The sequence below is a fragment of the Rhincodon typus genome, chromosome 20 (genome assembly GCF_021869965.1).
Source record: "Rhincodon typus isolate 14 chromosome 20, sRhiTyp1.1, whole genome shotgun sequence".
In the NCBI taxonomy this organism is placed as follows: Eukaryota; Metazoa; Chordata; class Chondrichthyes; order Orectolobiformes; family Rhincodontidae; genus Rhincodon; species Rhincodon typus.
The window spans coordinates 31,803,944-31,831,255 of NC_063351.1; the positions used below are offsets into that span (position 1 = coordinate 31,803,944).

Below are 27,312 nucleotides of genomic sequence, written 5' to 3' on the forward strand. Positions count from 1 at the left end.
CGCATTCTCCCTGTGTTTGCGTGGGTTTCCTCTGGGTGCTGTGGTTTCCTGTCACAGTCCAAAGATGTGCAGGATTGGCCATGCTAAATTGCCCTTAGCGTTCAGGGATGTGTAGATTTGGTGGGTTACAGGGGGATGGGTCTGGGTGGGATGCTCTGATGGTCAGTGTGGACTACTTGGGCCGAAGGGCCTGTTTCCACACTGTAGGGATTCTATGATTGACTTCAGCCTCTGCCTCATCTCCCTTGTGCCCAACCCCACTGAGTATATACTTTGCTCCATCAAACAGAATGATGGCTCACTTCTGTCTAGTCCATTAAATTCTTCGTTATGCCGTGGGAGCAGCTGTTCACATCAAAAGTTCCCTTCTTCCTGCCTAGTCCTCCAATCATCGATTCTATGATTTGGGGGGTGGGGGGCGGTTAGCAAAGGGAATGATATCTGAGGGATAACACACCACAAATTCTATTTTCAACTATGTGTGGGGCAACTTTTCTCCTACTGCTTGCCTCCTGTGGAGCCACTTTGGAGCCTTTGGACCAAAGTTGCCTACTGCCTCTGTGTATTTTACGTGATCATACATGTCAAAACATTTCTAAAGCTGTGTGAAAAAGTATCGTGTAAAACCTAGGCCTGTTCAATTTTCCAGTTGAATGCTACAAACTTGTGAAAGCTGTACATTGGGCATTTTACCATTTGTCTTGAGTTCTGAATCTAGTTGGAGGCACCTAGGTTAAGAGAAGTTGCTTCAAATCTTACCATGCATGCTGTTTCTGAAAACCGAGCATAACACATTTTTTCATAGTGTAAAATAACAGAAATAGCTTCTTACTGCATTTTGAATCCAGACGGCAATCAGTTCTGTGTTCCATCCCCAAACTTGTTGAACAGAAACTTTGAAACACAACCAGCTTCCTCCCTACAACTACGAAGCTCTAATGTAAACTAAACTTGAGCAGCCTTGATTCAATTATTAGTTAGCATGCATCTGCAACCATATTGCCTGATTTCTCTCTGGTACATGGGTGACTTGTGTGGGAAATAGAAACAAATTGCACTGTTACAGTTTAGACATTTTTTTTCCTCAAGTTGTGGCCAAGATGGATAGTCGTGTTAGAGTTGAGAGGGTTTGATGTGTTGCACTGTACCTAACAACCTATCCCTCCACATCTTTTACACTGGTCTGTGGCTGTGTGGTTGGTTGGTTGGTAAACGGTTTTGCTCAGTTCAGCAGCATCTCCAACCTTGATTGTCCTAACAGTGAAATCATTACATTTTTAAGCAGATAATAAATTTAACCTGCCGATGCTTACGATTAAGAGGACAAGATGTGAGAATGAAAACATAGTTTTCACGTCATTAATAAAATGCCAAAAGAAAAATAGGTTAACCTAGGTCTAATTAAGTCTCAGTTGTTTGCCATATTATACTGAACTACATTTCATGTCAATACTTAACATGCTCATAAAGGTTAGAGAGTCAAGAGCTGTGAATAACTTAAAATACTGATCGCGTTTTTGCTGGAAATATTTGGTTTAACCTGCATTAAGAAAATATATCTACAAGTATCCTATGGAATTATCATGTAAGTTATGTATTTGTATTGCTGTATTCTCACTACAGTGATGTAAAGAGGTGATAACTCCTTACCTCCAAGTAGAGTGTTTGGAATTGTGACTGCTCTTTTAATTTAGAATTCAACATTTAAATTGCTTTCAGATTAATATTTTGAACTGAGACTTTAGACGTCATTTTGTGTACATTGTTCCATGGCCATTTTCATGTAAGTTTTCCTTGTGCAGAAGTAACCTCAACTTGTAATCTATGTGTAGAGACTCCGAAAAAAATCACCATTTTTAAAAAAAAGTTAAAAAAAATCTGTTGAATAAAAAGATTGATGTCTATAGGTGCTGTGCTGATTTCGACATTTCACAGGATTTGTTTCCCTCTGGCTTGTGTCTTTTTAAAAATGATGTCTGAATTGAATTCAGCTTTGCGCTCCTGATGATGGTGGGGTTCTTGTGGAATGGAGACTCTGCAGGGAATTCTAAGTTGCACGTTCGTTATGCTTCATATTGTCCTTTCACTGGATTTGAAAAAGTGACATGGAACTGATTCAAGAATAAGTACACTTTCATTGTACCTCAAAAGTTTTCCTTTTAGTATTGTTCTTTTCCCTCATTTCTCAGTTTTTATAAAGTAAGATTTTTATTAGTCTCAGGAACAGGGCTTGCCGGACTTGAACATCACCGTGTTAGAGTTGTGTCTTGTTATGTCTTGATTTTGTACTGAGAGTCAGTTTTTGATTTTTTTTGTAGTCAAGATAGGTAGAATTAAGAACAAAGAAGAATACAGCACAGGAACAGGCCCTTTGGCTGTCCAGGCCTGCATTGACACATTTTGCCCTTACATACTAAACCTGTCTTCACTCGCACAATCTTTGGAACCCCGCCCCATGAACCTTTCCTCTGATAATTGACCCCTCCACTCTGGGAAAAGAACTCATGCTTTCCAGTCTATCCTTGTCATTCGCAATCTTATAAACTTCTATCAGGTTGCTCCTCAACCTCTTGAATTCCAGTGAAAGCAAACCCAATCTATCCAACCTTTCTTCTTTCTCTGTGTATTTTGCAGTGCTGAAGTCTATTCCGCCTTTGACACCCTCCCTACAGCCATCAAAGTTGCTTACAAAAAAGGGGTTGGGAGTTGCAGCTGATTCTGTCCGTCCATCCAACCAACCAACCACTTAACCACAGACCAGTGTAAAACATGTAAAGGGATAGATTGTTAGGCACAGTGCAACACATCAAACCCTCTCCACTCTAGCACGACTATCCATCTTGGCCACAACTTGACTTTGCCCACCTATCAGTTGCAATCATACATAAACAGTTGAGGACAAATGTTACAGACAATTTTGGAGTTTGGAACAGAGGTGTGCCCCTAGTCATTTCTGTGCTGTGTCCCATCTTGGTATATTCAAAATGAGTGGTTTATTGCAGTTGGGGAAATGCTAAATGTGCTGGTAATGATAGTCACAAGGAAATCCTAACTGTAGTCATTAGTCCAGCGATGTAGTGTAGGAATCTAAATCCTCTACGTAGTTCCTCCCATCCATAATTAAACAAAATGCTTAAAAACATCAGAAAGGCATATATTAAGGATGCCAAAATAACTCCTTAATTATATGATAAGAACAGATGTTCAATAATTGTGTATCAGACTAAAGATCTCATTCTGTATCTGAACATTTGCTGAAGCATTACAGTTAAATATTCTGTTTAGTATGGTATTTAAAACAATGCCGTTCTCAATTCATTTTGTCTGTGTAGTACCCATGAAAGTATTGAATTTGTAACAGCTTGGCTTTACCTGTTTAAGCAATTTGTTGGATTAAATTTTCAAGGTGTGATTGGAAGTTTTTTTTTGAATGCCTTTTCCCCTCTGAGGCTCAAATACCAATAGAATGAAAGTAATTTTTCTCTTTGATCACTGTTAAAGGTCTTGAGTCAAATGAGTTTTGGATGGTTTCAGCGCACTCCCAGTGGATCTCTGTCCAGAGCATCAGTTGCCAATAGTTTGGCCGTAAGTGGGCAAGCTTTCTTAAAAAAAAGAATTTCCATGTGGGAAATATTGAAACAGAAGAGTTTGCGTATTTTAGACTTGTAGTTAGAAGTTATTGTAAGGTGAAAGGATAATTGTAACTTGCCTGCACTGTTCACTGGCCTGCTCGTTAAACAATATGGGAAATTAACTATTAGTGAATTTATAGTTAAAATTAGAACCCAAAGTGATTTCAGTGGGGTCCCATGGAGTATATTTTGGGGATCTGTCTTATTAAATTGTTTTCATAACTGATTTGCTGCTAGAATTTATAAGCCAAGTGACTCAATTAGTAGATATTGCAAAGCAAATGAAGATGGTAAACTCAAAAGCACAAGCTACAGAAAGATTTGAATATATTTTGGATTTGGGCTGATGTATGACAGATGACAATCAATGTAGGGAAAATCCAAGTATTTCACACAATGACAGTAAATCCCAGAAGTGACTATTACCGAATTGGAAGGGAGAGATGTATGGAAAATGAAAGTGAGAGAGGTCTGTTTAATGGAAGCTATCACGACAGTGGGTGCTGGCACAGCAAATCGGCCATTGGGCTGCTCAGCTTAATATTGAATTCACAGTGAGGTATAGCGTCATAGAGTCATACAGCCATGCAGCATGGAAACAGACCCCTCGGTCCAACCAGTCCATGCTGAGCATGATCCCAAACTAAACTAGTCCCACCTGCCTGTTCCTAGCCCATATCCCTCCCAACCTTTCCCATTCATATATCCATCCAAATGTCTTTTAAATGTTGTAGTTGTACTGGCATCCATCACTTTCTCAGGAAGTTCATTCCACACGCGAACCACCCTCAGTGTAAAAAAAATTTGCCTGATGTCTTTTTTAAAACCTCTCTCCTCTCACCTTAAAAATGTGCCCCCTCGTCTTGAAATTTCTCAATTTAGGGAAAAGATAATTACTATCAACTCTATCTATACTTCTCATTAATTTATGACCTTCTATCAGGTCACCTCTCAACCTCCTACACTCCAGTGGAAAAAGTCCCAGCCTTTCCTTTTATACCTCAAACCTTCCATACTCAACATTCTCTAAATCTCTTCTGAACCCTCTCCAGTTTGATAATAACCTTCCTATGACTGGGCAACCAGAATTAGGCACAGTGTTCCAAGAGAGGCTGCACCAATGTCCTGTATAACCTCAACATTACATCCCAACTCCTATACTCAAAGGACTGAGCAATGAAGGCAAGCGTGGCAAATGCTTTGTTAACCATCCTGTCTACATGTGACGCATTCTTTAAAGAATTATGTACCTAAACCCCTAGGTCCCTCTGTTCTACACACAAGGCAAGGCAATACCATTAATTGTATAAGCCCTACCCTTGTTTGTTGCACCAAAATGCAATACTTTGCATTTATTCAGATTAAAATCCAGCTGCCATTTTTCAGCCCTCTGACCCATTTGATCAAGATCCCTTTGTAATCTTAGAAAACACTCTTCACTGTCTACAGTGCCACCAATTTTGGTGTCGTCTGCAAACTTACTAACCGTGCCTTTTATACTCTCATCCAAATCATTTATATAAACGACAAACAACACAGAACCCAGAACCGATCCCTGTGGAACACCGCTGGTCCCAGGCCTCCAGTCCAAAAAGCAATCCTCCACCATTACTGTCTCTTGTCGTTAAGCCAATTATGTATCCAATTGGCAAGCTCACTGCGAATCCCATGTGACTTAACTTTGTTAATTAGTCTACCATGTGGAACCTGTCAAAGACCTTACTAAAATCTAAATAAACAACATCTATTGCTCTGCCATCATCAACAGTTTTGGTAACTTCCTCAAAAAACTCCAAGTTTGTGAGACATGATTTTCCTTACACAAAACCCTGATCCCTAACCAACTTTTGCTTCTCTACATGTCCATAAATCCTATCTTTTATAATCACCTCCAATTTACCCACAACTGAAGTCAGACTCACAGGCCTATAGTTCCCTGGTTTCTCTTTACAACCCTTCTTAAACAAATGTCCAACATTAGCCACCTTCCAGTATCAGGCACCTCATCCGTAGTTATCCTTTTCTTTAGGCTTAATTTTATTAAGGCCATATATAAGGTACAGAGTGAGATGGCTAGCAAATTCAGAAAAGTTATTATCCAGCAGAATCAGTCAGATGGGTGACTGTCAGGAAAGGTAAGAAATTAGTTCAGGAGCCTCTGGTGGCCATTCCTTCATTAAATAGATATTCAGTTCTTGGAATACTTGAAGGGGATGGTCTTTCTGAGGAAAATGGAAGGGCCAGTCAGTTATTGGACACTTAGAATGATTCTTATGTTAGGCAGCATTTGACAAGACATAATAGAATTATTGTTATAAGGGACTGTCCTGTCAGGGGCACAGACAGGTGATTCTATGGCTGTGAGCGTAAATTTAGGATGGTTTGTTGCTTTCCTGATGCTAGGATTATGGATGTTTCTAAATGTTTCAAGGATATTGTTAAAGGTGAGATTGAGAAGCCAGAAATGATTGTACATGTTGGTAGGAATGACTTTTTTAGGTATAAGATTAAAGCAGTACAGAGTGAATTTAAGAGGTTAGGTAGAAAATTGAAAAATAAAAGCTTAAAAGTAGTAATTTCTGGTTTACTCCCAATGCCAAACTTAAATGAGGGAAGGAACAAAGGGTTAAAAGGAGACAAATAATGGCTGAAGAGCTGGTGTATTGTTCAGGGATTCGGGTTTTTGGACAATTGGAATGTCTTTTAAGATTGAAAAGACCTGTTCAAAAAGGATGTGTCTGACCTAAACTGGAAAGGGACCAATATCTTAGCAGAGAGATTTGCTCACTCTGTTAAGCGAGACTCTCTACTGATAGAGAAGGAGAGTGAAGGAATTCTAACTAGCATTGTAAATGGAAGGATTGATGGGGAAGGTTCTGCACATGAGGAGAGCACATCAATTAGAAAAAGACAAGAGAGAGTCGGAGTATGTAGTAACCCTGAAGAACTAAACTGCAGCTTTTCTGATGAAGGGTCTAGGCCCGAAACGTCAGCCTCTCTGCTCCTATGATGCTGCTTGGCCTGCTGTGTTCATCCGGCCCTGCACCTTGTTGTCTCGGATTCTCCAGCATCTGCAGTTCCTACTATCCCAGAACTAAACTGCATTTGTTTTGATGCAAGGGGTCTTGCAGGTAAGGCTGAGAACTCAGGGCATGTTTAAGAACATGAGATTGGGACGTCATAGCTATTACAGAAACTTGGCTGAGAGATGGACAAGACTGACAGCTCAATGTTCCCGGTTTTAGATGCTGTAGGAAGGATAGAAAAGGAGGTAAGAAAGGTGGGGGGGGGGGTGGGGTTGGCATTTTTGATTAAGGAGTACATTACTGCTGTAAATAGGGAAGATATTTTTGAAAAATTGTCCAGTGAAAATATATGGGTAGAACTTACAAATAAGAAAGGAAAGATCACTTTGGGGTTGTACTATAGGCCCCCCCCAATAGTAAGAGTGAAATTGAGCAACAAACATGTAGGGAGATCTCGGATATATGTAAGCATAATAAGGTTGTAATAACGGGGGATTTTAATATTCGAAACATTGACTGGGACTACCATTGTGTTAAAGGTTTGGATGGTGAAGAATTTGTCAAATGTGCTCAAGAAAATTTTCTTTATCAATATGTGGATGCTCCTGGTAGAAAAGGAACAAGACTAGACCTTCGCTTGGGCATTAAGGCCGGGCAGGTGACTGAAGTAAAAGTGGGGGAGCACTTTGGGTCTAGTGATTATAATTCTATTAGTTTCAAAATGGTTATGGAAAAGGATAAGCCTTCCATAAAAATTAGTTTTTAATTGGAGTACGGCAAATTTTAATGGTATGAGACAAGAGCTTTCAAAAGTTGATTGGAGTAGGCTGTTCACAGGTAAAAGGGGTCTGACAAGTGGGAGATGTTCAAAAGTTTGAGAGTTGAGAGGCATTTTTGTTCCTGTTAGAGTGCAGGGTAAGGCTGGTAAGATTAAAGGACAATGGATGAATAAAGATATTGAGATTCTAGTCAAGAATAAAAGACAATTTTTTTTAGATATAGACAACTTGTTTCAATTGACTCTCAATCAGTATGAAGAGTGTAGGGGCATTTTTAAGAAAGAAATCAGCAATGCAGAGAGCGGATATGAAAAAGCATTGGCAGATCATGTTAAAGATAATCCAAAGCAATTCTACAAATAGATTAAGCGCAAGAGGGTAACCAGAAAGAGAGTTGGGCCTCCTAAAGATCAAGGAGATGATCTTTGTGTTGAACCCCAGGAGACAGGAGAGATACTGAATGAATATTTTGTCAGTTTTTACTGTGGAGAAATAAATGGAGTCTGGAGAATGCAGCGAAATAAACTTTGATGTTTTAAAAACAGTTCACATTACAGAAGAGGAAGTTCAGGAGGTCTTAGAGAACATAAAGGTGGATAAATCTCTAAGACCTGATCTAATGTATATCAGAATATTGTGGGAAGTAAGGAAGGTAATTACAAGACCCCTTGCAGAAATATTTCCATCATTTATAACTACGGTGAGGAGCCTGATAACTGGAAGGTGGCTAATGTTATACCTTTTGTAGGTAATTTTGCCATATGACCAGACTGGGAAATGTGTGTGCAGGTCTGGTTGTTGCAGTTCAAAAAACATGTTTCAGATCTTTATTAGGATATAGAAGATAGTACGATTATGGGCTTAGAGGCATTGGATTATGCAGAAATACTGCATTCCCTGGAATTTGAAGTTGCAATGATGTGTGCATAAAATTCACAGCCGCATCTGGTGTCTGCACGTCTCGAAGTCCAGATTTTGCCCACTCCTTCATGGGGCACACTATTGCAGTCTTCATACATGTGATCAACATACAGTCAGTGATTAGATGTGAACTTCAAATGTTATGAATTTTCTCATGACAAAAACCATTGAAAATGCCAAGCCTATGCTGTAAGTAATTTTGTAATGGAATGCTAGGGCATTATTATTGATGAACCACCTTCCTGACCCTGAAAAAAAAATTAGAAATCGGAGGCAACTTGCTGAAGCTAGTTGTTTGTTAAAGCTGAAATCGTGCTAGTAATTAGATGCTTTGTAACAGTCTCAGGAGGAGACTGAACTACCAAGATGTGATTAGTTGTTGGTGTACTTAATCAGAAAGTTTGAAGGCCATTCTGTGCCTGAATCTTAGAAAGTGGAGATTTGGGATCCCTTGTAAAGGAGAGAGAATTTTGAAGAGATTTAAGAACCTACAGTGTCACTAATGTCTGAGTGGAATCTTTGAGTGCATCACTCATTTGACATTGGTCTGCAGTTTGTGTTTTGTCTCCTTTTTAGCTCGTCTTAAACTTGCATGATAGAGTCCGAGTTGTATATGTATGTTTAAAAAACCAATTTAAATATTGTATTTAGTTTACAATAATAAAATGGCTCATTATTATCTGTTCAGTATATCTATTAATTGTCATCACTGATGTTTGTCTTGTTTAAATTTGTATAGTGAAGATTTTTGTTTTAGTGTGTCAATTCAACACTGGAATCCTGCTTATTTTCACCTGCTTCGTTCTCCCACGTATTATTCTTTAAAAGATGGTTTGTCAAGCCTGATCATAACAAAAGATCTGGTCTGTCCAATATTCTCAACTGAGATAGCAACAACTTTGGTGTTTCAAGAATTCTTCAAACTGTTGGTTATTTGATGACATCACTGTCCCTAGTCACTGGACTGAAACTGACATCATTTATAGGGAGGTTTTACATCATGGAACTTGTTTATTTGTTATAGGCAGCTTTCTTCAAGATGTTTTGTCTGCTATCTGCAAATCCAGGCCCATATTTCAGTCAGCAAGTGATGAATCTAATGAACAGCCTCTGAAGGAACATGGTAGAACTTAATAGTATTGATTAATTTCAACATAGATTACATTTCTATCAACAGTTAGACTTTAGAATGAAGTATGAGGGTGCCTTGAGACATGACATGAGAATAATAATGTACTTGATGAAACGGGTGGCTTTGGACCTGTAGTTTCCAAAGTTTTCGATTGCTGCATCATGTCAGTGTATGTTGCAGACCAATTATAGAGATTGATTGCAACGATGAATCAAAATTTTTTGTGCTTTTATCTTATGAATGCCAAGATTGTTGAAGTGAACTTGAGGAATCTTGATATTTTCGCGAGAGCAATTTCCATGTTCCATAGTCATAGATTCTTAGATTAATCATTTGGTTGAATTTTTTTCCAGTACTGATGTGAGACTTGCTGTTTACGTTGTGCACCCCAAAGACTGGTTGATTTGTGCCAATCAGCATTTTCCTTTGGCTGTTCGCCATGAGCAAGGTACTGACCATGCCCAATCAGTCCAAGACTCCGAACCTGCTGTCCAGTATTAGAAATGATGCTGCGATCAGACCCCATTTGCCAAATGATACTGGGTGTATTAAAAATTACATTGGCTGCCAATTTAGGATTGTCAATTAGACTTGCATTGTGGTTCAGTTATGTGTGCTGGAAGCTACACATTAATATACAGGATTCTGGTCTTTGTAGATAGAGCATGGGCATACTACATCTCGTTAGTATTCAATTTTCTTAATAGGATGCTAAAATTTTGTGAGTTAAATGTAACAAAGCAAATTGGTGTTGTGATCTAATTAGTTAACTGTATTCCAGTATATATATAAATGGCTGTTCTTTCGAATTTAGATTTTTTTTTGTTGTTTTTGTCAGAAGGGTATTAATGTTTATAAAGAAGATTGATCCAGAAGATTGAAGAGTTCTTTGTATGGCTTGTTGAAGTAAAAATCTAACTAGAAATGCCAGGACTCTTAAAAAGCATTTAACTTCTAGTGTATAACACATCTGTTTGTACAAAAAAGATGACAGCCATTCTCTGGAGGGCTCTTGTGGCACAGTGGTAGTACCCTACCTATTCCAGATATGTATCATAACACTTCTGAATAGGATGATTAGAAAATATCAACAGTCCTTTTCTGAAGGGGCACTGTGGCCCAGCGGTAGTGTACAGCCATTCTCTGGTTCATTGCTCAGGGCATTGCCTTGACCTGCCTGATTTAAAATTGAAAGCTTGGTGGTTGACTGTCAATCATTATCTAACGGATTCATTTTCCATGGCTGTCCCCAATCCGTGTCAATTTGCCAACAATTCAGTACTAAAGCAGTATAAATATATTGGTATCTCTTCCAAATTATCCTGAAGGGTGCAGAACAATCCATGTCGCACATTTTTCATCGAATCAAATCCTTAGATTGTCACGACTAAAATAATTGCTAATTTCTCATATTCATCACTTTTCTGACTTTCTCAATAATGCATTTATAAACTAGTCAACAAGATTTTCTAATTAATACCTCATTAACTTGGGATTGCCTTTAAACAACCCAATTCTTCTATATTTGGATCAGTCTGGAAATCAGTCACCAAAGTACTTGCTTCACTCCATTTCGGGGTATCAATTTGACTATTCATCTGATTATGTTTATATTTTCTTTCATTTAAAATGTCTTGTTTTTTTTATTACAATGATAGTATATCTTCTATGTAACCATTCCTGTGTGAATGCAGGCCTGACCTACTTGCCAGTAGTACCAGGGATAATTGGCACATCCAATTTGGAGGTGATTTAATCCCTAATCTGAAAAAAAAATTGCAGTGTCATCAAGACATACACTGGATTGTTCATGTGGCAGGTTTGCTGCTGTTAGCTGTTTCGAGTTGAGTGAACCCACAGTATAAAGGGTGAACATGTTGAGCCATACCAAGCTTTCATTGCTTGAAGTCTAATTTCTAAACCATAAGTATATTTTCACACCACTTAGTTTGCTGATCCTGTGACCAGGCTTTGTGATCCTCTGTTGCTCTGATCTTCGATTTATTTGAAATTATGCTCCTATCCACAATGTGTAGCAGCATTGGGCAGGATGACTTTCCTATATTTTGATCTGTGTGTGCATGTGAGGATGACCTAATGACCCCTCTAAACTCCTGTATTGTCATTAAGAGCAGCTCTTTAAGGAAACATTGGCTTTGCTGAGTTCCTCCTGAGGCGGTAAAGCTGACTGTAACAAAAATAAATACCGCTGATGACAACTGCTTTCCATTGTAGATCTGCATTGAGATTCTTCAACCATCTGATCAGTAGGCACCATCCAAATAGGCCATGGTATCTCATTTTGCATCACTGTTATTTTAGTTTGTACACATTCAGGTGTGCAAGCACGTTAGATATAAATAAGACTGCATCTTATTATTGTCTACAGGGATGTAAAAGAGATGGTTTTGTAAAACGGTGCTTGGCATTTGGGGGCACATGTTACTAATCAATGTGGACTATTGTGTGTGCTTAGTGCATACAATTAAAGATCAGAAATGCATTGTTTGGCTAGGCAATGTTTTCATGTTCTAAAAAAAAGTCAAATTTTGGAAATTCAGAATTATAGCCGGAAATGCTTCAAATATTCTGTTCTCTCAGGGGAAAGGACAGTTACAAAAACTGTAAACTAAAGGAATATGTTTATAATGGCAACTTGATTGTATAATTGGACTATATTAGACTATTCTGACCACTTTAACTCGGTTATGACCACTTGTAATACTTTATTTTGTGGATCTCCATTGTTAATCACTTCAGTGTTGCTGCCATCCTTAATAAAATTAAAGCTGTGGTTTCTCAACAATGTAGCCGAAGTTTTCATGGAACATTATAAAAACTGAAAGAACTACAGATACTGTAAATCAGGAGCAAAAACAGAAGTTGCTGAAAAAGCCCAGCAACTCTGGCAGGATCAGTGAAGTTGAAAAATCACAGTTAACGTTTTGGGTCTGGTGACCCTTCCTCAATGCTTCGCAGATGCTGCCAGACCTGCTGAGGTCTTCCAGCAAATTCTGTTTTTATGTCATGGAACATTATTTCCAACTCCATTCCAAGAAACGTGTAGATGTAGGAAGGATTAGGGGAACTAACATATTTCGATTGCATATGCATGTGTTTGTGTTATCCTATCCACTTGAATACCACAAGATGCTGAAATGTTAGAAGATAGCAGAGAAGGTGTTATATTTTTCTCTTTTTGAATTATACTCTTAAGTTCTCGTGTTTAATCCCCTGGTATGGAGTGTTGATTGAGGAAGAGGGGTTTACTTTAAGCATGTGAACCTCAGGGTCTCTCTTTCTGTGTAGCTTGGCAAAAAGATAGTAATACACGCTTTGACTAAAGGTGAGGCTGGAACCTTGATAGGGTCACTGAATTGGGGTCCAGAGTGCCGGCTGTATTAAAATGCCTAGTGAATTCTTTGAACTTGAAAGAAATGAATAATTGTGCTGAGCAGGACTTTAATTTTTCTTTTAAAACAAAATATGCACTCTGTGTAATACCTTATTTTTAAAACAAAAAGTTTACATAGGTCATTTCACTCCATTGTGTAATTTTAGATTTAAATTTGTACTCTGCAAAGATATTTTGCTGTGTACTTGAGGAAAGGAGCAATTGAGGAATAAATAACTTCAGTGCTTAAATATATTTTTGACCTGTACTGGTAGGAAATCCAGTTTAGTTTTATAGAAATATTTCTGCTTATGGCAATTTGTCATTAAATCTCTTGACCTGTGCTTCCCTCATACTTTGCTAGTCTAGAATTTAACGCTGTATGTTAAGTGCAGAAAGCATGGGGCCTCAGCAATTATCTGGCGTCTGTTTCCATTGTGTGAGTGAATTGTTTGCGAGGTGGTTACTACTACGTAACTCTGTAGGACTGCTTGTGTCCATCTGGTTCTGGTTATCTCTCTCTGCAGTAGGGCTGAGTCTCATTTCCTCACACTCACAAGGCACTACAGGCAGTGATCTTGTTATGCCTTAACATAATTGAAAATTACATGTTGTGCAGACACATAAAACATGTGGTTCAGGTAAAGAAATGAGGAAAAATAAGTTGCATTGTTAATAAAGTTAAACATCAGAAAACAGATCAGCAGCCTTTGGAACTTTACTGATTTTTGTTTATTTTTTCCATAGTGCCTTTTGCTGTGGACTTTGATTTTACTTTGCAGATTTGACGGTAATATGAAATGATAAATCAAATCTGTAGCGAGTTGAGGTCCTATCTTCCTTTTGGCTTCCTCTGCATAAATCCATTTGATAAGCAACTGGACTACAAAGTCCTGCACTCAATAACAGTTAAACTGACCTAGCTGCATAGTTAAGAAAGCTGCAACAAAGAGACCTTTTATGCATTAACTCTCAGATGGCTACAATATAACTAGTATGTATGTTCCAATTATTAAATAAAAGCCTTTGTCCAAATAATGTGCACCCAATTCGCTGTCAAGGTTTGGCTTTCCTTTGTTTAACTAAACGTGATCAAGACTTCCACCAATCTATAAAATGAGTGAAGTTGCAGTTTGCTTGAGGCTCGAAATGCCTCGTAGACTAAGGTTGATTAGGTTTTCAGAATTTACTTTTAACATCTGATTATGCTTCTGAATGTACTTCAAATTGATGTGGAAAAAGGTTGCCAATTCATGATTGCCCTCTTGGATGGACTATTGTGATGAATCAAACCATTTTATGGTGAGAATGAGGGTATGACAAAAACACACATAATTGTGCTCAAAGATCCCACCAGACATCCAATCAGCTAATCGAGGAGCACCGTTGACATGCGTAGTTACAATGGGCAGTCACCAAAGAAACATTGGAAATAAACCTATATGAAAGCAGTTTGGAAAATTTATCTGAGTGTGTGGAGTTGCCTTTTCAGGGTTGGAACTACCCTATTTATTGCAGTGGCATGAAAAAACGTATAGCTGTGATGTTGCTTTGGTTTTGGGTGCTCACAAAATGAATGTTAAAGTGGATGCCTGGAAATGGCGACAATGGGAATAAAAATTTGAGAGGAAGTTGAGTAACTAAAGTTTCCTTTCAATGCCATAGAGAAGCTAGTAGTTTGATAGTGATTTGGTGAAAACTGCTTGAAAGCAAGACAGTTTGGCAGTATCTGTGTGGTCAATCACGATTGCGCATTCAGTTGTGGATGTCAGTCATGTTTTTAATGACAGAAACTTTTTGACTTCAGAAAAATTAATTATAAACTCTAAAATTGGAGCTGAATCGTCTTGAGGTTTTGTAATTATCTTGCTCGCTTTGGCTGTTTCTTGACACCAGCTTATTTGTGCACATTAATGCATCTAGCTGAAGTAGTTTCACTCAAGTCCAACAAATAATGTGAATTGACTCCAAAAGCTGATGTCCCAATTTAACTGTTATATTTCTTAAGCATTTAGCAGTTGCTACAGTGGGACTTTTTCAGAAGACTGATTGAAGCCTCTAAGAATAACCTTTATTGTTGTGATGCAATAGGTTAAAAATTAGGACCGCAGAGCTGCTCTGTGAGAGAGAAAGAGAGGACTGGTAGTGAGCTTAACCTGAGGGTCACCATATCTCGGGTGAGGAGTGAGGTTGAGAAGGCAGGACCACCATGGTAACCTGAGCCATTGTGGGATTTGAACCCTCACAGTTGGCATCATTGCAAACCAGCTGCTCAGCCAACCGAACTGACTGACTCCCAAGTGGTAAAGGCAGTTTGTGGATTCTGCCTGACCTTTCGACTTCTCCAGCATTCAACTAATATCTTGGTGTTCTAATCAAATGTAAAATGATTGATGTATTCTGATATATGAATGTGATATGCTGGTATCACCCTCCTATTTTGAAGTCATCACACTGGACTGGAGCAATATTTGCAGCAGGTCTGACGAAGCCTTGTCTAAATTGTTGTATATGCAGTCTATTCCTGAGTTACACTTTGCATTTCAAATGCAAACATCCAATCAGCCAGAGAAGTGGAACTGGTTTATATTAACACCTGTAAGTAGAATGATACATCTAACAAGTTAGAGTAGCAATTGTGTCTGATTTTACAGTGCCAAATTCAAAGCAGCCACGTAAGTCCAGGACTGGTCATTGCAGTGACAGTACATTGTCTTTTTCATATATTTATCCTAAACCTGGGCTTAGAACCATCTCAAATCAATGGTTTAAAAGTATGAGGGTTCTTGTGTAAAATGAGTCTGGCTACATTCAGTTTATTTAGTTTTGGATTCCAAGCACAAAACCATCTTCTAGGCTGCATAAACAGGAATTAAAATTTGAACATCATATTAACCGTGATCTGATGTTGAAAGTGGAAAAGATAGGGCAAAGTGTTCTTTCAAGATCCGATGAGGGAGCTTTAGCCACCTTGTAGTTTATCTGGGAGCTTTTGATGCTGGCACTAGATTCCATTACACAGTTGTAATAATTTTATTTCTTAGAAAGCAAAAACTTTGCAAATGAAGAAAGTGAACAAACTTCCTGAAAAACACAAAATTTGATAGTGTTTTTGAGGAATGTTAATGTATTCAGATTTTAATTCTGGAAAATATTAAATGTTTGATCTAAAGGTTAGTTAAATAATGGAGTTATTCAACTGGGCCAGGATTGTTTTGATGGCTCAAGAACAAAAGGAGTTAGCGTTGAAGTGTTTCAAGGGAAAATTAGTTGAAAAATAGCAAACGCAGATAATGTTTGGAGTATTGAAGGCACAATTCTACTAATAAACAAACAATATTCAATTCAGTAACATTAACCCTAAATAACTGATTGCATCTAGATTTGTGAAGCAGCAGCAAATAATACCAGTGTACGTACTTTTATGGGCTATAAGTGGAGATTGTAGCCTGTACCTTGGCTCAGTAGGCCGCATTTACCTCTGAGTCAGAATTATGAATCCATGTGCTACTTAAGCTCGTTTCAAGCGCAACACTGAGCGGTTGGACAGTGGAAGTGGGAGATGGCGAAATACAGTGTTCAGGAAGTAGCCCATTATCCTAATGCACTATTCTGACTAATAGCAAGTGCAGATTATGTGGCCATTCATTTACTCTTTTTTGGCTCTTGCTCTGAAATTGCATGTCACAAAATGACATTCATCTCAATGTGAAGCAACATTGTAGTATATGTTCCTGGTTTCTTTTATGATCCTTTCTTCCCTCTGAACTCTCCATCACTAGTGGGGCAAACCAATTTGGATCTAGGTAATTTTGGCATTGAATTCTGGAAGTGGTTCAGAAGGCAATAATCTTTCAATTGAAATGTTTTTAAAGTTTAAATTGAGAACAATTAGCCAGTTATCCAAACAATGTCAGCACAAGATTTTTAAATACATAGTACAATACCGTATTTAAAGTGCAGAAGCACAACAGCAGTGTCAGCAATTCTTTTATCAGAGTTTATGCTGCATACATGCTGTCTCCCACTCCTCTTTAGCTAACCCTATCACCAAATCTGCCCATTCCTTTCTCCTTATGTTTTATTCCTTAAAAATTATCATATGCTATTTGCCTTGTGTTGGTGGCAACAAGTTTAGAAGCTAACAAAATCATAAATATTTTGTGGAAGGTTAAAGGAACTATAGTTACCATTTGTAGAGGCAAGCGTTCTAACATAAGAAAGTCCTTAAGTATTGATATGGTGCTCATTCATTTGCCCCTCATTATCCCATAAGCACTCTTTAAAATATTCACAAAACTTGAATGTAGTGGATGTTACAAAATGAAAAGATGTTAAAATTTTAATCACGAATCCTTGCTACTTTTTTTTTAAAAGAAAACTGGCTCTGATAAGACTTCCTCTACAAGCATATCATTAGAGATAATGAAAAGCCACACAAGCAGTTGCCAAAAGTATATGTGCATGCGCATGCGCATATTGAGCTTTCAAGGACTGATATGATTGCGACTATCCAAATTTGAAACAGTTTTACAACAATGATTCCAAAAGGGAATGATTTTCAAAAGGAAATTGGATAAGCACCTGAAGAGAAGTTTGCAGGGCTACAGGGAAGGGCAGAGGAGTGAAGCTAACTAAATTACTGTTGCTGAGAATCACCTTTGGCTCAAGGCAAATTGCGTTCTGTGCTGTGACCATTCTATGATTTGAGGCTGTTTCTGATGTTACATTATCCATTGTTGTCAAACCATTCAACAGGTTTGAAGTTTATTTAATGAGAATATAAAATGTTTAAGACGAGCCTTACAAAATAATATCACTGCTCAGTGGTGATGAACACATTATTATAAACAAATAACTTGGAATAGGCAGAATTTTCTAGTTGCTTGAGCAGTGGGAAAATGGTGAAAAAGGTGGCGTAATTGAAAAAAGCAGAATCTCAACATTCAGACCTTTTTCCAATTATCTCCCACCTCAAGATTGTAAAAGACAAGTTCAGAATCTCACTAATGAGAAATGACTACCTTCCAGTCATTTGTGTGTCATTAATAGCTCAACTGGTCTCACTTCTGCACAGCTCCCAATCTCATCTCCTTCACTGAAAAACTAGATGTCACCAATTCCTGGTACGAAAGTCAGAGTATAAGCTGATGGCAGCAGTTTCCCATTCATTGCTGTGGTCCTTCATTCAACTTGGTCTTCACTACAATGTCACTGTATGCTTCACGGACACTGTCCTCTTTCAACTTTCAAGTAAGTCCACAATGCCAAACCACGACGGAAGTGTACCTCGACAACCTCTTACGCCATATCCTCTCTTCAGGACTTCATTTTGGATGTCAGGGACACTTAGGATTTGCATGTTTTTGCCAGATTACTTTGCATGCATGAGCACACCTGCATCTCATGCTTATTTTGTGCACATGTGCTTACTCAGACTGCCAGCCTTTGACTTGTATTGCTTTTAAGAGGCAGCTTGTCAAGAGGATGACATGTTGCTGTGCAGCAACAAGATCCATCAATGTTATGCTTCCAGCTTGTACAAGCTGCTTATGTGGCAAACACTGCATGTGAGGTAGATGGGATGGAGGGAGAGAGAAAGAAAGAGAGAGAGCCAGGAGGAATAACAGTCTTTCCTGTAATGAGACTAGGGGAGGGACTGACAATAAAGTAGATGGAAAAGCAGTTGGGGACAATAAGGACTGCAGCTGCTGGAAACCAGAGTCTGTTCCTGTGAGGCTGGAAAAGCACAGCAGATCAGAGAGCATCCGAGGAGCAGGTAAGTCAACATTTTGAGCTAAAACCCTTCTTCAGGACTACACCTGATATTTTGCCTTGGAAGCTTACAGCACAATGGCCTTAACGTTGACTTTACCAACTTCAAAGTCCCTCCACCCCCAGCCTTATCCCATGTCCAGCCGTCCCGCTGCTGATCTGACCTAACTTGTCCATCTTCCCACTCCACCTATCTGCTCCACCCTTCCCATGGACCAATCATAATAAGCTCCTACCACCATCCACCTATCACCATCTCTCCTACCCTACCCCCAGCTCCACCCCCTCCCTCGATTTATTTCTGGGCTCCCCTTCCCCTCCCCAGTCCTGTCGAAATGTTTCGGCCCAAAACGTTGACTTTCCTGCTCCTTGGATACTGTCTGACCTGCTGTGCTTTTCCAGCCTCTTGCCTGTAGATAATGGAAAAGCAGCTAATGGTGCTGGGAGAAAAGAGATGGTGAGGTGTCCCAGTTATCAAGTAGGATGCACACAGGACAGATTAGTTGTTTGGAAGGATGAGGTAGGGAAGAGCTGTTGAATGAACATAAAAGCTTGCAGTAACAGGAGTTGTATTCCATGAGCCATGATGAGTTGTAAGTGCAATGGCAGAATCAGAATGACTGATGACCTTAGTGTGAGGGAGTGGAGAGAAGAGGGTGGCACTTAGCTTTGCGGTGTGTGGAAGATTGTTTACCTCCTTTCTGCATCGAGGGACTGCACTGATCTGGGTTGCTATCTTATCCCAGACAGGTTGTGTTTGGTGATGTGGTGGCCCCTTAGCTGATTAGCAAGATATAGTACAGGACACCTATCCTCTACCCCACCCCTAGTACCTCTACGTCCAAGGCACTAACTTACCTTTCTCGGTTTTTTCCTTGGGGATAATGGTGCAAGACCAAGTGTGAAGGGCAGGTCCTGACTTGCAGGATGTGATGTGCTGTGCAGCTGGGATTTAAACATAGTCAGTGGTATGAACTCGACAAAGTCCCAGCAGCGCGAGCATTTCTAGCTCTCCTGCTGTAAGCTTTCCTGAGATGGACGCTGAAGTGACTGGTTGTAAAATTAATGTGATGTAGAGTAGAAGATTGAATGAGCAGTAGGTCTGCCACGAGTCACACTTGCAGAATTGCTTTGGCTGAAATTTCCTTTTTTTGGCAATGTGCTTTTTTAGAACGTTTTCAAATGGATTGAAGATCTTAATGGAAATGGAAGCTTAATGTCAACCACGACACATGTTTTGGCTTTGACTTTAGAAACTTGTAATACCTTTTTTCAATTTATGTTTCATGCTCAAACATCCCTTTGTGCTTTTTAAAAATATATAAGTAATAATATTACAAGAACACTTGCAAGTTCCATTCCATGTCAGGTTAGCGATTACAAATCCTTTCCCCAGTATACCCGTGGGATGTGTTCCATGTGTGTTTTCTGTAGGATCTGATGCCTTTAGAAAATCAGACTGTTTCGTGATGTAAGAGTTCAAGTAATTAACTATTATATCCAGTATTGTACACCTTTGAATATATCTACTGGAAAAGCAAGAATTGGTGAACATTCAATCTTGTGATTATGTGTACAAGTTTCCATGTTAGGTGAACGGGGACACGCTATTTTCATCACTGGCATTATTTGCTAGAAAAGTAATTCATTTTAATATTGTTATGGATGTGAAAAATGATTCATTTTTACATACAATCAAATTTGGGTATTTAAGTATTTGGCCTTGCTAATCTGGAATGTAATATCTGGGTTCATAGGGCAATAATACTATCATAATCTAATTATTTGCTAATGACAGTTCTGTGGTATCATGTTAATGTATTTATGTATTTGTATTGATAACAAAAGTGGTTATACAGATCAGTGTTTGTTATTTGTAAAACTATGCTCGATTCATAAATTATTGGTAAATATAGTTTAAAATATTCAAGTTGGATGTTGCAGCAAGTACAATCAAAATATCACATTCCTCAGTTGAGCACTTCGTACTGTTAGGTGCCTAAATCCAATGCAAGTTTGGAACATTCACTAAATATGACAAGAAATTATGTTTATATACCAGCTACATTGGTTTCTATAAGTTAACAGACCCTTGGACATAATGGCAGAAAGACCGAGAGAGTGACCTTTCCCCACTGTGCATCAAATTCTGCTTCTAGCCTCCCTCTGGAACTCACCATCCTGATTTTATTGAAGTTCTACCCAATCTCATTTGTCCTTTTCTTTAGCTGACTGTTATTTTCAATTAAAGATTTCTTTGATTCCATGTTCTTCTTCCAACCCAATCCAACTAATGGTGTAAAGTTTACTTTTTTGGCCCTGCTCCTAACCTGTTTGTTCCTGTTTCAGTTTCAATTGAGTCACCTTTATTGCTCGATGTTCAAACACATGTAATTGAGTTGATAAGATCCAAACTAGTGAAATAAGTTGAGACTGGTTATAGTTATAAGAGACTGATTATAAGTTGAGACTGGAGATAAGAAAAATGAGGACTTAGGAAAGAGGTAATTGCCTAGTCCAGTTTTATTCTACAAAATGATTATTGTATTAATGTGCATGTTGTGGCAGTGAAACAATTGTTCAGATCTATGTTAAGGACATTATTCTTCATCATGGCAAACAATTTTTATGACCGTTCATCTTTATACTTTATCATTTTTGTGTTTGTTCATTTGTATTTATGGATTTTTGTTTTCTTTTCTTTTTAATCATTTTCCTTTATTTTGTTTCCCATATCCAGTACCTGCAGATGAAATGGCCATTGATTGATGTGCAGGCAGGGAGCCTACAGGGTAGGCAAGGACTGAAGGATGCTAGGTCACCATCTCCAGCACATATTGTTGTAAGTAGTGGCTAGATGTATTTTCTTTGCATCAGTGTGAGTATTTCAAAAAATACTACCATTCAAGAACAAAATGCTGGTAAATGATTTATAGAGAACATGCCTTACTGTTGCTGTTGTGTACAATATATTTAAGCACACAAGATCTGTGATATACTTCTGTGTACAATGTACTTTTGCCAAAGTGGGAACTTCATCAAATCTCAAAATAACAGATAATGGGCTTGGGCAGTTTTGTACAGTGTGATTGTCATGCCTGGCCCATGGCAAGAGAGACCAAATGAAAACATCTTTAAATTGTGTCTTCCTTGTGGTTTGAACAGCAGTACCTCAAATTTTCTTTGAGCTTCTCTCATGTTTACAGAAAACATTGGGGTGTCGTTCATTTTGGCTCTTGGATAGAGAGAAACTCAACATTGGTAGAAAATAGACTACTTGTTGATCAGATGAAGTGGATGTCTGTGAAACACTGAAACATATTTCAACCAGTATACTTGTATATGGACACGTTTTATAAGAGGACTTTCTCCCTTGCCTCAGCATTTGTGAAATGTGTTCACAACTATAGTGAAGTGAAAAGGAGCTGCATTGGCAGTTTGAGACTGGATAAGATGTTTTATAGTTGAATTCTTCACTTCAGTTTGAAAACAGCATTATATGCTACTGTTGTCGCAATTGGCATGTTATATTGGCACTTGTTTGGAGTCGGGGGGTTTGACATAGCTTTCATGCTCTACTTCTCAACATTTGTGTTGTTAATATGACTGTGCCACCCTCACAACAGACTTTATGGAGTTTGAATTTTTTTGGACCCATGAGTCTGAATCGGTGAAAGAAGGGAACCAGATTTGTCAGAATAAATGCTAGGATCTAACTTGTGGATGTCAGTAGCCTTGAACCTATATTGATATGGTACCCACATAAAAGTAGCAATAGACTCGTACAAGATCATAACGTCCTTCTTCTCTTTCCAGCAACATTCCTGTTCTGTATTCACAAGCAGAAGTGAACCCTGAGCAGTGCTCTTTGCTCTGCTTCAGTGACTGGCTGAACACTGCACAATAGGTTATTCTTTGACCCCAATTATCACTGTGATCCTCCTCAGCTGCTAACAAAATACCTGTGTGCTGTCCTTTGTTACGTGATTCATCAAGTCCTGATTACTTGTCCAACGGTTAACTTTTGTAAGATATTACTATGGTGCTATTTACCTTTCTTTTTCAAAAAAAACTTTATGGTGGATTTTTGGCAGCACCTATTGTGTGGGAGTTTTCATTTCCTCTTAACTACTATGTATAGTATTCACTGTGCAAACAAAATGACAATTTTTTTTCCCTGTCAAGCTACTTATTTTATTTGGCAAAAGTTCTTTCTCTATCTAACAAGAATTAGTCTCTCAGTAATTATAGGTGAAATGTTTTAGGTACCTACTCATTTACAGTTACCATAGGATAGAATTAACTCTCCTTGTGTTTGACACTCCTCATAAATTACCAGAAGATGGTACTCCTAATTAACATAGGTGTCTTTTTTAAAAATGTTTTGCCTGTTGTTCTTGGCATTTAATGTGGCTAAGTGCTAAGTTTCCCATTTTTAAAATTGCAAAAGGTGAGTGTGCAGAGAAGTTGTGCAGTTTGTATTTCTGTTGGCCTCCTAACACTTCAGCTTGTCCTGATCATACTATGACTTTGAAATGTTTTCAAAACTGTCTTGTTAATTTACATGGATAGTGAAAATGCTCTGTTGTGTTGGGGTTGTTCTGTGTTGCAGGTTTTGGTTGCGGTCAGTCAATATTTGGAGCTTTGCACAGATTTGAGCTGAATGTTGGTAGTGGTTTAATGTCAATCCCTCTGTCTTGGAATATTGTTTTCGAGCTGAAATGCCCAATAAAGATTGTGATGTATTCTCAGACAAACCTTTAGAAAATAAGAGTTGACGTGCCATGTGCTCATACATAGCTATCGCTGTTCACTCTTGTTAACTGCAAACATTGTAAGCCTCCTTGTCAGCATGAGCCTTGAACATGTGGCTACCAACCAGTATTCCAGGGTGAAGAATGCTTCTGTTCAAAGCAAAATCACAAAGAATGTGTTTATGATTTTGCTACAGATAGCAAGCAGCGGAAATCTTCCTACAGTGAGACACCAATGATTATGTGACTGCTTTACATCCAATATTTGCAATTTGGTAACATGACAAGTTGTTTTTCACTAAATTCAAAGCATACCCTCCCCTGGTCACTAATCTGCCTGGTATGTATACCAGATGCTGTTGCACTGCATGAATGAAGTTTGAAAAGTTTTTAATACTCGGTCTACCTGATAGTGTGGGACTTTTTATAATAGTAGAACTGACTTTACTCCATTCCACATTACTTACACCCCCAAGCAAAAATCTGTTGAAAGTGAAAGGATTTTGCCCATTGTTTTACCAAGATGTTGAGTAAAAATGTTGATAACTGTGTGGAGATACAGTGTCTTAAATGCTGTTGAAGATAAGTACAAGCAAATTACTTGGAAATCAAAACTGAAATTATGTTAAAAGATCCACATGCAAACTTGTTCATAACTTACAAATATTGTGACTCCCTCTTGCAAATGTTACCACAATGACCTGCTGAGTCAAGGATAGGAAGTTAAACGTCTGATAAGGTGCTTCATAAATGTCCGAAGATAAAGAAAGCATCCCTAAGTCCGGTTCCTTCAGAGGTTGACTAGGATTAGTAAGAATGCATTCCAGATCATTGCAGACAAAATAGCAACCACGTTCCACCAAATACTCTTAGACTGTAGCTTAACCAACCTCCTGGCCAAACCTCCTCCAAACTCTAAAGCTCAAGAGGAAATAAAGCCTTTTGGAGAAGTGGGATCTAATGTTATCAAGTTTAAAATATCAAAACCAAGTCTGCTAATGCAAAAACAAATGTAATTGAGGAATTGATGGGTTTAGGATGTTTGGCAAAGTCCTTCAATTCCTGCTGATGTAGTGATACTTCAGATTTAAATGGTCTGGTCTGCAATGGTTTGTTTATATCGTTCTAGTTTTCATTGATTACGTGTTCTGTATCTATATTGTTTTGATGAGTTTAGATCATGGATTTACTTCTTGGCAGTATTTCATATGTTTTTTTCTTAATGCTGCTTGCTCCATTCAGCAGCTGTTATGGCCCAGAAGCAGCAACTTGCAGCCAAGCAGTAAAAGTAATACATGATACTGGTGCCAGAGGTCAATCTGCTGTGGCTCGCAGAAATGTCATAAAGAACAGTATGGAGCACTTTTAATAATTATCCACATAATTAAAAAAATACATGCTTTGTGTCTTTTATTGATTACAGAAGTCGGATAGCTTTTTTTCAAAATAGTAAAGAGTTTCAGAAATAAAGTTTGCATTTTAGTAGATGCACATGGCTGGCTATCAAACTTAGCACAATCAAAACAGCTGGACAAAGTGGGTAATCAAGCTAGTGAGGCAGTTAATGGCACTATTTCAAGAATGTAATTGGAAAGAAATTGCTTAAGGCACAGAACAACTAATGTCACTTAGAGTTGTGATTTATCAGGAATGTAGTAACGTTTAATGGGAGGTTTGCATGAATTTAGAACTTTTTTTGGAAAATGAATAAACTAATTCACATTTCAAGACAGACTCTCCTTTAGATACTAGCACAAGAAACTGGCATCAAGTACCCTGCACGTATCTGCTTGAGCAGAGTTTTGCACAACATCTTCTCTTGATGCTGTGCCAATGGTGGCACTGTTAATATAAATCTGATATTGAAACCCATTGACATCAGAGATGATATTACATCAGAAGTATTTGCTTGATTCAGATCACAGAGGGGTAGTGGCTGTGTGCCACATTTTCATTGCTCAAACTGCATCCTTTGTCCCAGTACACCTTTTCCTAGTTTTCTTGAGAGGAAATAAGAGCCAGTTTTTACATAGTAAATGCAAGGTGCTGATACATCCATGTTGCCTGGTTGCAATCTGATTTTAATGAGCATCTGGATATCCACGTTCTGCATCTCTAGTTGAACCTGGACAACTGGAGCTGGGAGTGCAGCATTTCTGATCTTCCATCCTCTGTAAGTTAGGCTGAGACCTATGTGCTATGTATCCTAACTTGCACTAAATTCTGTTCAAACATTATCCCAGTGCTTTATGATCTAGCTCGATGATGGATCTTGATTCAACATGTCTCAAGTTTAAAAATCTGATTGTCATGGTCATGTCCTTTTTCTCTATATGTTTGAGGAGACAAAAGATCTTAACGAATGTCATACTTGTGTTTCTTAATCCATACTTGGAGCTGAGAATAGCATTTGGGAAGTACTTTATGTAAAGAACTTCTTTGAAACAGTTGCTGCTATTGGTTCATATATATCGGGGAGTGTGATGCACAAATTGGTGTGGTAGACTGGTGTTGCAACATTCTGTGACACTACTCAAATCTGGCCTTATTTTTAAAAAAACTTACTTATGTTGTTGTGAAAAATATTGGATAAGTAGAAATCCATGTTGGTCTGAAAATGTGATCCTACTGCTAGTTCACAGTCATGTTGCTTAACATGGCAATAAAACAAGATGGGAACATCAGAAGTAAGAACGGAAGTAGGACCATAAGATCCACTTGAGCTTATCGTGAAATATGTGCTGTGAGATTTGATGATTTGATCAATATATAAGTGGTTATTTGACTTATTGTATCTATGTCAGCCCTTTGAAAGGGTCACCTATTAGTCCCGTTCTGTGAATCTTAAAACATGGATGCAGACCATTCAAACCATCATGCCATTGTGATTTCTTGAGATAAAAAAGTTACTCAAATAGTCCCACTATCTGTGTTTTCCCCATAGACTTGGCAATGTGTGTATTTCATCTGCAAAGCCAATTACCTTTTAGGAGTTACATTTGTCACCAATGCACTCCCCAGTCAAAACAACGTCTCCTTATTCACTCTGTCAAGAAGTCCACCCCATAATTTTGAACATATTAATAAATACCCCAATTATTTCCACTACAAGAGGAACAATGTAGCTTCTCTGGTCTGGCTATGTAACTAAACATTGTCAGTTTTACTCGTCTGTCACACAGAACTGAAGCTGTGACAAATCGGATGCCTTAAGCTTAAATGTGGTTTTTCACTGTATATTTTAGAACTTGTTTTTTTTTTAAAAAAACGGAAAATTAACTTCTGACTTTTTAAGGTTAGACTGGAATTAGTGTTGAGTACATTGAGGGTCAGTCATTGTATGTGAAGCAAAAGTGATAAGATGGCTTTTGGATTGTCTTTGTCATTTTGCTGTAATGGCAGTATGTCAACATACTTGTTAAGAATGGCCGCCAGCCAAGATCCACGTACTGTAAGTAGTGTGGGAGTGACCAGTGAGATGCTTTGTTGTTCTCCCTTTCAAATGGGAACTCTCAAAGTGACTTTTAAATGTTTGTTTTGTTTTCTTTTGCCCCCCTTAGGGTTAAAAACTGCTTGTAGTAAAGTACAGACCCAGCAAAAAATACTGGATGAGCTTTTGAACCAAGAGAAAAACTCTTGGAACACACCGACCTGTTTCTGATTAGCCTGTGACTGATGGCAGCCAGGTTACCTGAGAGCAGAAATAGGCAAGACGAAACAGCTTTCAAATTACTGACATTTGGCAGTAACAGTTCATCTGAACTAAATTTAAACAAGGAGAATGTTCAGAATAGCACACCCTTCATTCCTTTAACTGTGAAGATGGTTGATAAGACTGTGAATTATTTTGCAGTGTGTATATTCAATTCCAAAAATCGGGCAGATTTTAAATAATATTG

At 38.3% G+C, this 27,312-nt stretch overlaps 1 protein-coding gene across 28 annotated transcripts in view; it reads left to right on the forward strand.

Moving 5' to 3' along the window:
- The window catches only part of tcf7l2 (transcription factor 7 like 2), a 184,664-nt gene that overhangs the window by 57,947 nt on the left and 99,405 nt on the right, over positions 1–27,312 (forward strand). For 24 of the 28 annotated variants that reach the window (XM_020526808.2, XM_048608812.1, XM_020526813.2 and 21 more), the window contains exon 4: positions 21,400–21,501. The exons of the other annotated variants lie outside the window; for them this stretch is intronic. In XM_020526808.2, coding sequence (XP_020382397.1) covers positions 21,400–21,501 — 102 coding nt within the window. The remainder of the gene's footprint in view (positions 1–21,399; positions 21,502–27,312) is intronic. 28 annotated transcript variants of the gene reach the window in all.